This window comes from Balaenoptera acutorostrata (assembly GCF_949987535.1).
Source record: "Balaenoptera acutorostrata chromosome 3 unlocalized genomic scaffold, mBalAcu1.1 SUPER_3_unloc_1, whole genome shotgun sequence".
NCBI classification, from domain to species: Eukaryota; Metazoa; Chordata; class Mammalia; order Artiodactyla; family Balaenopteridae; genus Balaenoptera; species Balaenoptera acutorostrata.
Genome location: NW_026645489.1, coordinates 563,941 through 580,304, shown reverse-complemented (window position 1 = coordinate 580,304; position 16,364 = coordinate 563,941). Strand labels below are relative to the sequence as shown.

The following is a 16,364-nucleotide window of genomic DNA, read 5'->3' as shown; positions in this document are numbered from 1 at the left end:
AGGAGGAGTCACTGTCTCTGCCCTTGAGAGCTTCCAGGCTAGCGGGGCCACAGACAGAGAAGAGGCCGCGACAGGCATGAGGAGTGAGGCTCTGACGGTGCCAATGGGTCTTCTGCTGGCCCAGTTGTTGTTTAAGCCACACTGGTGTCCCCGGTAGCCTATGCGGCACCTCTGTGCAAATTAGGAAAAGACCTCCTTGCTCCCCATGGATGCAGGCAACCCCGCCTCCACTCCCGCACACACACCTGACTCACACAGGGCTTGGCGAGAGGATGAAATTTCAGTGCCCCCTTGTTTCTCTCTCAGCAGGTGCCTGTGGGCAGTGAACAAACTGCATGACTGTATGCAACAGCCCTAGAGGCTTGACAGCCTGGAAGCCTTTTGCAGGAGGTTGGAGGTGGGGAGTGTATGCTTAGTCCCTGAGGCAGGAAAGAGCTCAGCACTTTCCGGAGGCTGGAGGGAGAGGCAACCAGTGAAGGCTGATGTGTCTGTCCCCACCCCGTCACCCATCTCTAGGGCCTCATGCAAAAGAGCAGCCTAAGCACCTGCACAGAGCCTTGGAAAAAGGCTGGGTGCAGCTGAGAGAATTTGGGGTGACCACTTCCCCTCTCTGAGCCTTATTTGTAAGCGGGGGCTGGATTAGGGGGTCACCAGAGCAACACTGAGCTCTGATGCCTGACGATGCTAGAGCCAGGGATGGGGGTCTGCTTTGGCACGTGGAAAGAAGCCCCCTGCCTGCCTTTCAAACTACTTCAAAGGCACTTGCCCAGCCTTTCAAGACAGCCCACCCTGCTCAATCCCAGGTCTCACATGTGGCCTCTCAGGCAAAGCCCTGAGGCCCTCCTCATGCCCGTCGGCAGGGAGGGGTGATTCTGGGCTGTGGGATGGCAGCTCGGAGCAGGGTCTTACAGGCTCCAAATGAGCCTGTGCTGTCCCTGGAAAAGGGAAGGCCAGTCCTAGCCATCTCAGGACAAACCTTTCTCAAGGCTGAGCAGAGAGGTGAGGTGACCACTCAAGACCCCTGGTGGCCAGTGGTCAGCACAAACCCAGCCTGGCACCCAGCAAGTGGTCAATAAAGAAGCAGTGAAAGAAAGAAAGAAAGAATGAATGAATGAACGAATAGCAGCAGCCAGCAAGGATACAGGCACTGAATCAGAAAGCGCCCCAGCTTTTCTTATGCTGGTGCAATGGGAGAACCAATATCAGAAGGGCACAAGGAGGGTTAACCTAGGAGAGCTCTCCATCTAAAGCGCGGATGAAGAAACTGAGGCTGAGGGAAGCAACACGGCTACCTTGCTCAGCAATGTTTAGCTCTGTCAAAGCACAGAGTCTGGGAGTCAGAACTGAAACCAGAATAACTAGTCTGAAGCTTCTGGTGAAATCTAAAACTCACGAACACTCAATATGAAAAAAAGAAAAAGTTTGCAATGTAGTCCTTGAAATAAGAGGCTTAGTTGATGCAAAACGCCTCTCCCCTCTCCTCCTTTTCCTCCTTCCCACCTCCGCTAGGAAATAAAGATTTGCAGGTAGTCCTGCAAAGCAGCTTTAGTATTTCTGGCATATACTCTGGTGCTATGTGACAAAAGATAATTGTGTGTGTGTGTCAGTTAGGATTGTTTGTTTGTGATAGAAAATCTAAAATAACAGTGATTTAAATAAGGTAGATATGTATTCCTCTCTCATATACAAGTCTGGGTAAGTAGTACAAAGCTGGGATGATGCGTCAACATGTCTGACACCCTTATTATATTATGTATTATATTGTTGCTCTACTCGGCATAGCTTCCATTCTCAAGTTCACCTCAGAGTCCAGGATGGCTGCTTCAACTCCAGCCATTACATTCCAGCCAAGAGGAAAGAAAACAGAAAGCATGACCCTTCTCTTTGAGGACATCACCAAGCAAATTTTACACCCCACATATTTTACCTTCCAAACTTAATCACATAGCCACACCTAACTGCAAGGAAACTGGGAAGTGTTTAGCTTAAATTTATACCCAACTAAAATTCAGGGGGGGGCCAATCAACAGGCTCTGCTTCACCCCTGAACTCAAATACCCAAGATGGTGATAGATCTCTAAGAAATGGTCCCCAAACCCTAGACCCACATAAGTTTTCAGGGGCTTCATTTAAAGCAGAGGGGACTTGGGGCTTCCCTGGTGGCGCAGTGGTTGAGAATCTGCCTGCCAATGCAGGGGACATGGGTTCGAGCCCTGGTCTGCGAAGATCCCAAATGCCGTGGAGCAACTAGGCCCGTGAGCCACAACTACTGGGCTTGCGTGTCTGGAGCCTGTGTTCTGCAACAAGAGAGGCCGCGATAGTGAGAGGCCCGTGCACCGCGATGAAGAGTGGCCCCCGCTCGCCACAACTAGAGAAAGCCCTCGCACAGAAACGAAGACCCAACACAGCCAAAAATAAATAAATTAATAAATTAATTAAAAAAAACAAAAACAAAAAAAACAGAGGGGACTTGGAAAAAAGGTGACATATGTCTATGCCAACTCCAACCATTAAAATGATTATAATATGATAAGGCCATCAAAGATGATAGGTAGGGAACATATGTCCACAGCACGGCATGTAGAAATACGTACAGGAAATAACACTCAGTGAAAAAGAGGAACACAAATCAACATATACACACAGCTCAAAACTGTGCACCAAAGATCGAAATTAAGTAAACATGCACTTGGACTGGTGCAGCCTCAAAAAGATGAAGTGTTGGGCTTCCCTGGTGGCGCAGTGGTTGAGAATCTGCCTGCTAATGCAGGGGACACGGGTTCGAGCCCTGGCCTGGGAAGATCCCACATGCCGCAGAGCGGCTGGGCCCGTGAGCCACAACTGCTGAGCCTGCGCGTCTGGAGCCTGTGCTCCGCAACGAGAGAGGCCCGCGCATCGCGATGAAGAGTGGCCCCCGCTTGCCACAACTGGAGAAAGCCCTCGCACAGAAACGAAGACCCAACACAGCCAAAATCAATCAATCAATCAATCAATCAAACATACGCATCTGATTCAAGATCCTCATTAAAAAAAAAAAAAAAAAAAAAAAAGATGAAGTGTTTGATACTTTAAATTTCACTATTTGTGTGTCTGTGTGTGAACTTTTTCAGGCATAAAATAAAATATTTTTTTGAAAATCAACAGCACACACACACACACACACACACACACACACACACACACACACCCCATATACAGAGAGGTAGCAGCCCCCAACTGGTCTCACAGCCCAAATAAGTAAGAACAGCCTCTCATGTAACAACCCTGTGAGGTAGGGATCACTGCTTTACTTGGCAGAGGAGGAAGAGGGAGATGTCCTGGCAGGTATAGGTCAGTGACTTGCCCAGCATTGCTCAGCTCTAAGAGGGAGAGCAGACTGTGGTCTTCATCACCGTGGTAAAATCCAACTCTTCCACCTGTAGCCAAGTGGGCCCCAACTCCCTTTCTATGCCCATTGCACAAAGAACCCTTCTTCCCTGTCCCCAAACCAAGCTCTTTAGGGCTCCCGCATACAATTTGTCCTTACCCATTTTCCCGCTTCATGCTTTTCTCCTGTCTAAGACACCCTTCCCTGCATAAGCCCGATTTCAGTTAAAATCCTACTCATCCTTCAAGCCCCAATCCAGATGCCACCTCTGCCAGGGAGTCCTTCCTGCTCACCCCAGCCTAGTGTAATAGAGCCCCGGCAATTTTTAATACAGTGCCCTGTACTTTTATTGTGTGCATATTTCTCTTATTTTCCCTAGTAGATAAACTGGAAACTCCTAGATGTACAACAAATGTTTGATAAATGGAGTAGATGAATGGATGGGTGTATGCATGGGGGAACAGATGGATGGATAAATGGATGGAGAGCTGGAGAACTGGATGAAGGAATGGATAGGTGAGGATGGATGTGGAAGACATTCACTGGGAAAAGAATCCCTGAACATATTTTAGATGGATGCTCTGTCAAAATGTCAAGAACAGAAAAAGCAAGCATAATAAATGCTGTCATCAGGCACCATTGGTAGAGAGTTAAGTCCTTGCTTGGAACTGCAATATCCCTAGAGAAATTTATAGTATCCATCTCTGACACTGACTGAGATTAAGGAGGCTGGGGCCACGGTGGTGGGGGAAACAGATCCCCAGTGCATTCCTTCTTGAGAGCTTTCCCCTTTAGCCAGAGATCGTCCAATTGTGAATTTCAGATGCAAAGCCCTTTATTTCTCTGGTCCCTGGAGGTGGGTGAAGATGCATATTTATTAACCCAGGGAACAACCCAGCCCTGGGAAACCCTGTGCAGGAGGGAATGCATCTCTGCTACCACTGGGGTCTCCTCTCCTTCTTGTGGGCTGTCCCTCTCCATCCCCTTTCCTCTTCTTTCTTTCTTGGGAAAACAGGCTCTTTCATCAGCCCTGACACCTCATACTGAATGGTAGTCATGGAGCTGAGGTGGTGTCTGGCATTTGAAGTCCCATCTCTTAACTAGAGAATACAAAGTTGAGATGCCAGAGTCAGTGATGAAATGGGGGCCACGTTCATGGGGGAAAGTGTCCCTTAAGAGAGCCCCTCAAGGCCAGCCCCTCACCACCCTGGCCTCCCTCTCCTGGAATCCTGGGCCCTACACGCACCCCCCACCCCCTGGCTCCAGGTTGGCGGGTGGAGCCCGGTTCTGGGGGAGCTCTCACCCTGCCTGGTCCCAGGATGGAGGACGCAAGCGGCCCTGTCCTCGGGCTGGCGCCGTTGCCCCATAGGATGTGGCCTGAGCGTGCGCTGCTGCTGCTGCACCTATGGCAGCAACAGGCCTTGACCACAACCGCTCCGTAGGCTGCTTCTTCTAAAAGGGAACTGACATTTCATAGCAGGCTGGGTGGGTCTTCCAAACACGGACAGATTGGGGTAGGGGCACCCCCAGGAGCTACTGGCAAGATGGGGCAAGGGGCGCTGCCACCACTTTGGATGCTCCTGACGACCAGAGCTGTTCCAGCCACGGGGAACAGCCTCCTCCAAGCCCAGCCCTAGAGAGGAGACGGGCCCGAGGCTGCTCCGGGGCCTTGCTGGCAGGTGGGGGAGACAGAGGCGGCGGCCATGATGGCAGCTTCCAGATCCTTCTATCAGAGGCCTGAGGCTGACAGCCACACAGGAATGGAGTCAGTAAGGCCCTCCCCACTGCCCTGTGGACACCCCGGCTGAGGGAAGGGCTCCTCTGGACCTACCCACTTCCTTTCTTCTCCTTCAAGGCCATGCTGGCAGGAGGGAAAGGGCTGGTTTCACTGTATAACTGTGTGTGTGTGTGTGTGTGTGTGTAGCAGGTTGGGGGGAGGGCAGCGGGCACACTGTGTCCTCGGCCCACCTCCCCGCCGCGCAGGGACGGGCTGGCCCTGCCAGGGCAGCACTGGGTGTGTGTGGGGAGACCCAGCCTGCCTGGCAGGGAGCGCCTTCCCTCAGCCGGGGGGCCTGCCCGACCCCTCCCTGGCTGGGCCTTCCCTCAGACCTCGCCCCTCTCAAACCCCGACTGAAGTAGCCTTCCCAGCCAGGGACCCGGCGACAGCAGGCCACCACCACCTCCTCCGCATCCCCACGGCTCCCGTGCCAGCCGGCCAGAGCAGGCACCACTCACGGATCCAAGTCACACTCAGGCCACTGCAAGGAACCTTCCCAACTTGCCGACCAGGCCGCACACGCTACCAGGAAGCCAGGGGCCCTTCCCCAAAGTGGGCTCCCAAAAGACACGCACTTTTTGCAACGCCAGTTTTTCAAAAATCACCCCACAGCAGTGAAGACATTTTCTTCCAGGCACTTGATCAGGGTGATGACCCAGAAGTCTCCATTCTGGGTCTTTGTTTCTTATGAAAGTATGTTCTAGACTGTTCTATCAGAGGAAAGAGCTGTCTCATCTCCGACTGGCACTCCAATATCGCTCCAAGACACCTGTTGGCCAGTAATTCAGGGAATCACTGAGTGTCAGAAGGAGCAGGGTCCTTAGAGATCACTGAGTTTATTTCTCAGATGGGAAAACTGAGGCCAAGGGAGAGTAAGGGACTTGCTCCCTAGAGTATAATCCCAAATCACCAGAAGGCACAGGACCCTAGGATAACCTCCAGCCCTACTGATGTTCTACAGCATGCAAGTCCCCAAGCATCTTCCAAATCAGCAAAGGACAATATAACTAGGTCGACTCTCTGGTTGCCAGGTGTGGCAGGGACAGGAGAGGGGGTGAAGGGGACACAAAATGGATAAATTCCACTGAAGCAGCTTGAGCAGTGTTTCTGACTTTCCTCAAGCAACTTTTTATTTTGCCCAAAGGACATTAAAATCTAACAACCACCATCAACGTGCCCAATCATTTCATAAAAGAAAGGAAGCTTAATACAGCAAAAAGACCTAACCTCAGAATGAGGAACAGTTCTGCCCAAGAAAAGATAGCTTGGCAACCTTGGCTGATACACACACACACACACACACACACACACACACACACACAAAACACAACAACACCTTATTTTCCCAGTTTCTCAGTGGACCACAGTCCTTCATTTGGGACTCACTGACCAGCCAGGGTTCCCCCAGATCCTGTTCACCCAGCTGACTCCATTCTTTTGGTTGAGGATGCATGTCTATCCGTGATCCAGAGCTGCCTTCACCTTCTCCCAGCCTCTCTCCCACAGAAGTGAGGGATACAGACAGGGAGGATAAAATGAAGGGAGTGGGGTCCCTACTCAATTCCCTGGGTGGCCAGCCCCCTCCTCATTCCAGACTGGGGGAGGGGTGTGGTGGCCTCGGCCTCACCTCTTGCTGCAGAAGGGGAGTTGGGTTCCTCACCTCCCTGATCTGGATCTTCCTACCCCTGAGGTCTGGGCCGCCTTGCAAATAGTTCCAGAAGTTCAGGTGCTTCAGGACACAAAAGAGAAAGCTGCGAGGCGATTTTTAGAATCCTGTTCAGTATATCATCGTCTTCAAGCATCTATTGAGTGACAACTGTGGGCAGGACACAAAGATACGGAACGGTTCTGATCCCTTTTAATTGGAGGTTTATAATCAAAATAGGAAGAAATACTATTTTAAAGGGGTTTTGGCTTCTCTAAAATCTCCAGCTGGCATGGATGGAAGGCTGCATGGAGGAGGTGGCGGCGTCCCAAGAACAAGATGATTCCTGGCCCCTCGCTCACTTCTAAAGGGGACTCCCGGGACTTCCCTGGTGGCGCAGGGGTTAAGAATCCGCCTGCCAATGCAGGGGACAAGGGTTCGATCCCTGGTCCGGGAAGATCCCACATGTCGCAGAGCAACTAAGCCCGTGCGCCACAATAATGAGCCTGCACTCTAGAGCCCGCGAGCCACAACTACTGAGCCCACGCACCACAACTGCTGAAGCCCGCACGCCTAGAGCCCGTGCTCAGCAACAAGAGAAGCCACCGCAATGAGAAGCCCGTGCACCACAACGAAGAATAGCCCCCGCTCGCCACAACTAGAGAAAGCCCACGCGCGGCAACGAAGACCCAACGCAACCAAAAATAAATAAATAAAAGGAAAAAAGAGGGCTGCCTTTATAAAAATAAATAAATAAAGGGGACTCTCTAATGGAAGGTAGATAGCAAGGGACAAACAGGAAGTTTGGGTCTTTTCTGGGTCACCTCCCCCGTGTTGGGGCTCTTTCTGGGCATACAGGTGCCCTGAACTCCTAGAGTAACCTGGGATGAGGATGGGTCCCCGTGGGCAGTCCCCTTCATACTCCTTGCCCCTTTCCATCAATCTCTCTCTGGCCAAAACTTGCCTTCCTTGTTCCCTGGATCCCCACTATCTGATAACCAGGGGGTAGACTCCCTCCCTCCCGAGTCCCACTCTACACTGTCCCACCTCCAAGCCTTTGCTCAGGCCCTTCCCTCCTCCGAACCTGCCCCTCCCCACCCCCTTCATTGCTGCTCATTTGTCACTGCCTAGATGACACAACCTAGGGGACGACTCTCACTCAGGAGAGGATCTCGCCATGACAGATGGAATCTGTGAGGGGCCGGAAGGATGGAATTTGTGGTTGTCTGGCACCCGTTCTCCCCTTCCCTCTGCTCTGGCCCATGGCTGGGAGGCACCGCAGGCCCGCTCAGACTCCCGTCTATAAAAGGGAGCTCCTGGGAGGCCTGAGAGGGCAGCCAGGGCCCGGGGTGGGTGCCCCCTTCAAATATCACACCCATTCCTGGCTGGTTTCCGATTTGATTTCCTGATCTCCTAGATTAAAACGCAGGTGTCCTTGTATTTTAACACTTGCTGCTTCAGTAAAGACCACAGTATAGGCCTTTCTCACCTTCTGAGATGCCCACACTCTGTCTGTCGACTGTGTTTCTCCCTTCTTACCTATCACTTTGTCTCACTGAATCCTTTCTGCGATGAGACATCAAGAACCTGAGCTTCATTAAGTCCTGAGACCAGGTGTGCGATCTCAGTTGGAAGACTGGGGGTTTTGGCTGGGTTCTATTCCCGGCCATGTGGGTTCAAGTCCCAGTCTGGGTTTTGGCTGGGTTTGAATCCCGGCACATGGGTTCAAGTTCCAATCTGAGGTGCACGGTTTCAGAATGACATATAAAACAGACTATCACAGTATTTTGCTATATTCTCAAATTTTCTACAAAGAACATGTGTTGTTACTTGTATAATTTTGTTTTTTAAAGCAGTAAATGACAAAACCACCATGAGATACCACTTTGCACCTACGAGGCTAGTTAAAAAATAAAAGACAAGAGGATGGGCCCTGGTCCGGAAAGATCCCACATGCCGCGGAGCAACTCAGCCCGTGCGCCACAACTACTGAGCCTGCGCTCTAGAGCCCACGAGCCACAACTACTGAGCCCTCATGCCACAACTACTGAAGCCTGCGCGCCTAGAGCCCAGGCTCTAGAGAAGAGAAGCCACTGCTATGAGAAGCCTGTGCACCACAACAAAGAGTAGCCCCCGCTCAGCGCAACTAGAGAAAGCCTGCGTGCAGCAACAAAGACCCAACGCAGCCAAAAATAAATAAATTTATTTTAAAAAATTAAAAAAAAAAAAAGACCACAGTATAGGGACTGAGGCCCAGGATAAGGCCTGTCAAGTGGTAGGGGTGATGGGAAGGGGGCCATGGGCAAATGTGCTGAGACTCCCCTATCCCAAGCAGCTCCTGTGCCCCCATCCCCTGCACTCCTACTTGCTTCCCAGGGGTGCACTGGGGCTTCTCAGGGCCTGAACTGAAGCCTTAAGCTGGTGAGGTACCTTTTGCTTCCTGTGGGCCAGTCTCTTTTAGGGTCTGGAAGGGGGTCAGTATCCCAGCTGAGTACCAGCCAGAACCACCTGGGAGCATTAGCCCCTGACAGCAAAGAAACCCGGGTCAGTGAGCAGAGCGGTAGCTGGGACCTTGAATTCATCACTGGATCCTGTTCTGGGTGGGCCTTGCCCAGGAAGAGTCCCCATTTTAGAGCTGGGAGTGGCTGAGGGGCTCCTCAAGGGGACTTGCAGGCCCCCTGCATTATGTCAGGCATGAGGCAGAAAGCCAGGGCTCTCGCAAGCCCTGGGGCCTTGTGCAGGCCGAAGGCTCAGGACACCGGAGTCCTAGGCCCAGCTCCCCGGACCTTGGGTAAGGCACTTCCTCTTTCTGGGTCTCCGTTTCCTTGTCATCATTATTAGGGGATTGGATGAGGTCTGTAATGGCCACATTTTTTCCAAGAGTGGAATCCTTTTTCAAATAAAATCTTAAACAGACCCTCAACTGATCAAACATATGAAAGTGCGTGGGCTCTGAGCACACACGTCCGCAGGACCCTGCCGTTCAGTTCGGCGTCTGGCCGCCCGGCAGTCACAGCTTCACCCGCATCGTCGCGACGCCTCTGTCTCCCACCTCACCTCCAATCCACCAGCGCATCCTGTGGCTCCGCTTCTCACGTCTCCACTGCCCGCTCCACCCGGGGCCCCAGCCCGCTCTCCCGGCCACCACAGGGCCCCCCCCCCCCCCCGCTTCTGTTCCTGTTTCCCCCTACGGCCTGTCCTCAACACAGTCCAAATCCTAATCAGGTCACCTCTCTGTGCAAACCCCACCCGTGGCCCCTGCTCACTCAGAGCGCCCTCCAGAGCCTCTACCCACCGGCCAGCCTTCTTCTGGCCTCTTCTCCCTCACTCCACTCCAGCCTCTCTGTGTCCGACACACAGACCACACCCCACACCCCCCAGGGGCTTGACTCACTCCCCCCACTTCCTTCAGGCCTCGGCTAAACACCGTCTTCTTGGAGTGGCCTTCCCTGACCACCTGCTCCAGAACAGCCCTTAACCCTGACTTTCTGTCTTCTGGGAAAGTCAGCTGCAAGCCGCCAGGGGCTTGGTTTAATGCTGGGCCCCCGCGTCCACCTAATGCAGATACTATTTGTTGAAGGAACTTGAATGAATGGAGGGAGAAAAGTGTCTTCGTCCAGAGTACTGGGCAGCCTGTCGGCATTTTCTTTCTCCCCAGACGGCGTTTTCAACAAGAAGCAGACAGAGAGCTTGCTTGCCAAGATCTTCATGCTCCTATTCCAGGGGGCTAGCTTCCAAGCGACCCCCACCCAGCCCCTGGGTGTGGGGTGGGAGGCGTTCCCCTAGCTGTCTGGACATCCATTTTCTGCCAGCGAGGAGGAGGGGGCTTCGGGAGCCAGGCGGAAAGATTAGCTCTGATGAGGACTCAGGACCCAGCCCTGAGTGGTCGGCAAGCTCTGTGGGTGGCCTGGGGGTGAGGGGTCATAGATGATTGCTCCTCATCTTTGGGCACTGCGACACAGGTAGATGTGCAGCCCAGGGAACAGAGGATGCAGGGGTGCGCCTGAGAACTGCCTTCTAGTATTTGAGAGTCGAGAAAGATTGGGCTCCTCTGAACAGGGTTTCTAATGGTAGAAGTTAGAAGAAGGCAGACTTTCTTCGATATCTGCCTGTCAGAAAGGCTACCACAGTGGTGGCAAGTTCTCCATCACTGGAGGTATGCAAGTACCTTTCAGGAATGTTGTCAAAGGGATTCCTGTACTGGGTGCAAGGTTAAATGAGATACTATCTCATTTAACTCTTCCAACCTCAAAGGTCCTCTTAAATAAAGCGACGTTTTTAGCAACAAACCAATATTCATCTAATATTTAGGATATGCCAGACACTGTTCTAAGCAGGCTTGTGTTGGTGTGTTAACCCTTAGCTGCCTGTGGACAGCTACTTAAATATTAACTCATCCAATCCTCATAACCAATCTTAAGAAGTAGGTGTTATTATTGTCCCCATTTTACAGACCTGGCCAAGGACAGTTAAACAGTCGGCAAACAGAGGGGTTACACTCAACAAACGATAATAGTTGTAATAATAATAACTATTAAACGTTTGCCCATGGGCCCATGTGCAAAACTTCTTATGCATTATTTCATTTAATCCTCAAAACAACTCTAAAGGCTAGTTACTATTACTTATCTTCATTTTCTAGATAACTATTGAGGCACGGAGGGGTTAAGTAACTGGCCCAGTAATGGACAAAGAAAGGCAAGAGGAAGTGGGTAAGGAGAGGTCATCCTGGGGGAAATATGGGAAGTCAGAGAGATCAGGACCCTGTGGCCCCTCACCTCTCCTTCCTCCCTGGGAAACTCCTGCTAGCTCCACCCATCAGTATTGGGTGTGGTAGATACTTGCCCCTGGGGGGGCCCCTCCCCCAGGGGCCCCCCTCCCCAACAGAATTTCCAGTTCCTCCAGCGGATGGCATTTGTCTTTCCACTTCCCGGGGAAAGCATCCAGGCAGGGCTTCCCAGCTGGGGCGGAAATGGGGGAGCGGGGACGAGGGAGACATTCAGATCTAGTTGCATCACAGGCCCCTCTGAGACACTCCCCCCACTAGCGTGGGGGCCAGTCACCTCCAGCTGCCCCCCAATTCGGGACTGCACAAGAAGAGCTCACCCCTCCGTTTTACGCAGCAGAGAACCGAGGCCCTGGGAGCCGAGGTCAGGAGCTAGGCCAGCGAGCAGCTGGCTGGCCGTCACAGCAGCAGCCCGGGACTTTCAAACCAAAAAGCCAGGACTGGCTTCCCCGGGGGCGCCCATCAACCTTAGCCCCCAGAAAGGTTCCAAGAGGCTTTCCCAGGAATCTGCCTGTGAACTGGAGCCTCCTCCACCCGCTGAAGCTTCCCGGGACGTTGGCTGGGCTGGGCGGCACGAGGGAACCTACTTCGGGAGCACAGCCCTGAGCAATGTCCAGAAGTCCGAGATTGTGAGCTGGGGGGTGAGGGACATGAAACTAACTAGACGCCGGAGACCCCTCTCGAAAGCTAGTTCCCAAACCGGTTCGGCTTCAGGCATTCCAAGCTGTGCCTTCTCCCGGTGTGTGTGTGTGAGGGGGGGGGGATCCCGGAGGCCACACGCAGTTCGTGCACCCTGGACCCTCCCCAAGCCCCGGGTTTCGCAAAGGCCGGTCCGAAGGTCACTGTCCTTAGACCCGCAAGAGGGGTGGGGGAGGGGATCCCGGTGGGTCCTCGGTGTAGGCGGGCTGGTCAGCTGTTAGGCCGCGGGCGTCCAAACTTACGGGGACCCGGGTCCGCCGCCCCTTGCCCGACCGAGCTCCGGCGCCCGAGGACGCGCACGGGGCACAGGCGGATCGGGGGGTGCGGGAGGATGGCGCGGCCCGGACCGCGAGTGACTGCATCTAAAGTTCAGGCAGGACCAGAGCCCGGGGAGGGGCCGCGTCCACACAGCCCCTCCGCTTCGGCTCTGACTGGTAGAGGCGCCCCTCTGGCACCCACCAACCTAGCCGCCGAACGTGCCGGCCGGTTTTCCGGCGAGCGACATCTGGGCTTAAAAGTTTAGCCAAGTCTCGGGGTACGGCAGAGGCACCAGGGCCGCCCCCTTCCGCGAAGAACCGGGAGACCGGCCTTGGCCGTGGCCAGGGGTTCGGTCTCAGTCCGACACCCCGAGGTCCCGCAGCCGGGTCTACTCCGGAGCTCCGAGCACCCTCGGGGGCGGGGAGGGGCAGCTGGGCGGGAGGGACGCGGGCCGAGCGGGGCCCTGGGGCACCGAGGGAGGAGGGGGCGCCGGCCCCGGACTCACCCCGCGGGGTCCGCGCACTCGGGCGCCCCGGCGCGTCGGATCATGCCGCCAGCAGCTCCGGGACGGTGAACGCAGGGCCTCAGGCACCGGGCGGCGCGGGCCGCGGAGCCCCGGGCGCCCGCATGCCCCTGGCGCCGCCCTGGGGAAGGGCCCGCGCGGGTACCGCCGCCAGCCCCGCGCGCAGTCGGAAACCCACAGCCGCCGCGGCCGCCACGCTCTGGAGCGCTCGCTCCCTCTACTTCCTGTATCGGAGCGAGCGGGGCTTTCAGGAAGAGGCTGGCCTTGGTGGTCAAGAGGTTTTGTCAAAAGCCTTTCGGCGGCGGCTCGCAGCCCGGAGCCCCCCTGGGGCACACGGAAACCCCGGCAGCCGCGCCCGCGGGGCCGGACCTGGCGGTGGGTGGTGTCGGGCCGGGGCGCCGGGCGCTGACGCCCAGCCGCGGGGTGCTGCCTCCGCCGCTCCAGCGGCTCCCGGAGACCCGGGAGGAAAACTTAGGGAAAAGTTTCCAGCTTAGTGAAGAGTCGCGTGGGAAGGAAGGCGCTCCCGCTGCGGACCGGCAGGTGGGGAAGCCAAGAGCTTTACGCAGGGCACTCTCCCGCTTTACCTCCTGCCTGAAGGAGCCTCGAAATCGCCACTAGACAGCCTCAGACCAGAGGCAGGGCGCCTCCTCCACATCTCTGACAGGTGGCCATGCTGCCTTCTCTTGGATGCCTCCACTGACGATGAACTCACTACCTCACAAAGCAGTCTGTTCCTCCACCAAGCCAGGAGTCTAATTCACCTATCCTGGGTACCACACCTAGATGGGAGCAGAGGGAGAAAGTCAGTCAGTTTACACAAATACAACTACAGCAACTCTGGTAGGACCAGGAGGCCCCTCCTCTAAATGCCTGGGCACTAAAAAATGCCTCCTGAGCCCGGGCTGCCCTCAGAACATTTCACAGTAGTGGTCAGCACTGCACCTTACAGGGTGACCTCAGTCTAATGCAGGGTTTCTCAGCTTTGGCACTATTGATATTTGGGGCCAGATAATGCTTTATTGTTGGAGCTTGTAGGATGTTTAGCAGCATGCATGGCCTCTGCCCACTCTGCCAGTAGCATACCCTCTTCTTGTAACAACCAAACATATCTCCAGACATTGCCACATGTCCCTGGGGGCCAAAATCATCCCGGTTGAGACCCACTTGTCTAACTCCTTTATTTTATAGATAAGGAAACCGAGACCTAAAGAGAGGAGGTGACTTGCCCCAGGCCACACAGCAAGTTGAGGTGCAGACAGGACTGACACCCAGGGCTCTGGTAAAAGCATCCAGAGGCTAAAACAAGTCTGTAGGCTACTCCCAGGGCTCCCTGGGCCCCAGGGACGAGGTCCATGTAACTCTCACACCTAGAGTAGTCTTTCAGGTCCTTCTAGGCTGATCTGGACTGTGGGTAACCTCACTCTTCCATGGCCCCCACAAATAAAGGTTTCCTTCAGCTCCCTGGACCACCCCTGAGAAACTCAGGACAAGCTCCTCAAAGCCTGGGCTCCATGGAACGAGCCCCGAGGCTCTCACCATGTCCCCTCAGAGGCCTCCACAAGGCCCACCGCTCACCTGCCCTGTGAAGATAAAATTCCTCACGGGGACACCGGATGGGACCCCCACCCTGACCCTGTTGCTAGTAACTGACTGAGGAAGAGGTTGCCAAGACTAAAATCTGAGAAGCCCCTTTCAGTTGTGACCTCTGCCACCCTTGTCCTTAGATCCCTTCCTGGGTCCCCTTTTCACTCCCAAGTCCTCACCCCCACCACTTCTCTCCCTGGAATGGATCTCAGGACTCTTACTGGGAAGTGAAAATCTACTGCTGTTTGGGCCTGCAAGCTCTTTCCTTTACCCTCACCTTTTTTGGTTAACAGTACCCCAGTACCTGGTCTCCATTTAAGGAGTCACCCCTCCTCTGTTGGGTTCAGGTGGAGATAACAAGATTCTACCCCCATTTTAGAGAGAACACATGATTCTAGTCTGGCCAATCAGAGCCTTGCACTTACCAGGCCCAGTGATTGGCTCATGGATGAGCACATGACCAAAGTTAGGCCAATAAGATCCCTCTCTGGGACTTTTTGTTGGCACTCTCAGGAAATGCCAGCAATCTTCCCCCCACCCCAAGCTGGCCTGATGCTGAGAGAGTGTAACCTTGGGGCAGCCCAACAGCCACCTGGGCCACCATGTGGTAAAATTGTGCTCAAGAAGACAGCCAAGATGGAGGAAAGCAATGCAGAGAGAGACTATGCCCTATTGACATCCTTTGAGGCCTAGATTCTGAGATGCTTAAAGCCAGCTGCACCATTAGACGTCTCAGGTATGAGAACCAATACAGTCCTTTTTCTTTTCTTTTCCTTTTTTAAAAACTCGAATGCAATCTGAGTCAGGTTTCCGCTAGTCATCACCCAAAGACTCCAGGCTGTCCCTGATTGCAGCCCCTCCCTCTGCCTTCCACTCCCTGCTGGGTCTGGAGGATGTCCAGTTGTGGCAGGACTGTAGGAATGCAGAGGTAAACACTTCAACTTACTGCCCCCAAATATAAGAGGCTGGTTTGCCTCTCTGGGGTCCTCATGGGGTGGCTCTCACCTCCACGTGCTCCTCAGGCTTCCCCTCCCTCTGCACAAGTGAGGGCAAATAGACTCATTCTAGAGGAGGAGTGTGGGAATTTGCAGGGGAAGGTCACCTCCAGGAGGTCAACTCCAAGCCTTGCTAGAGTTTCCGGGAACTATTTGTGAAGAAAAACGTTTCACAGCACAGTCTTGTTTTTCAAAACCTGCCAAAACCTTGCTCTGGGTTGGATTACAGACTTTGAGGAAACAGCATATTCGTTCAACAGAAATTTTCCTACTATATAGAGTAGTTGTTGAGAGTAGGGGCTTGAGTCAAGCTGCCAGGGTTCAAATCCCAGCTCTGCCACTTAGTGGCTGTGTAACCTTAGGCAAACTACTTCACCTCTCTGTGACTCGTATTCCTCATCTGTGAGATGGGATAATAATAGTGCCTACCTCATAGGGATTCTGTGAATGTCGCATGAGCTAACGTAAGGGGCTTAGAACAGCGCCTGGCATGTAGTAAGTACTCAATAAGTATTAACTATTATTTGTGCTATGACTAAGCACAAGTGTATCAGTCAGATCTCACAGGAAACAAATGGCATTTCTGATTAGGATTATTTGAGGAGGATTTAATAAAGGTGTAGTGGGGAAATACAAGGGACTGTGCTGTAACTCTCCGATCTGTTACCTTTCTCAGCCCAAAGATGAGGAGAGGGAGTGGTTACGAGACCCAGAAGCAGAGAGTCCTGTC

The 16,364-nt window shown here is 53.7% G+C and overlaps 1 protein-coding gene across 2 annotated transcripts in view; it reads right to left on the bottom strand.

The window, feature by feature from the left end:
• The window catches only part of RIN3 (Ras and Rab interactor 3), a 121,582-nt gene extending 108,086 nt beyond the window's left edge, over positions 1–13,496 (bottom strand). Inside the window, exon 1 of one of the 2 annotated variants that reach the window (XM_057539191.1) lies at positions 13,038–13,496. In XM_057539191.1, coding sequence (XP_057395174.1) covers positions 13,038–13,081 — 44 coding nt within the window. In that variant the 5' untranslated portion in view covers positions 13,082–13,496. The remainder of the gene's footprint in view (positions 1–13,037) is intronic. The other variant, XM_057539190.1, reaches the window with a different exon arrangement.
• Positions 13,497–16,364: the final 2,868 nt, after the last annotated feature.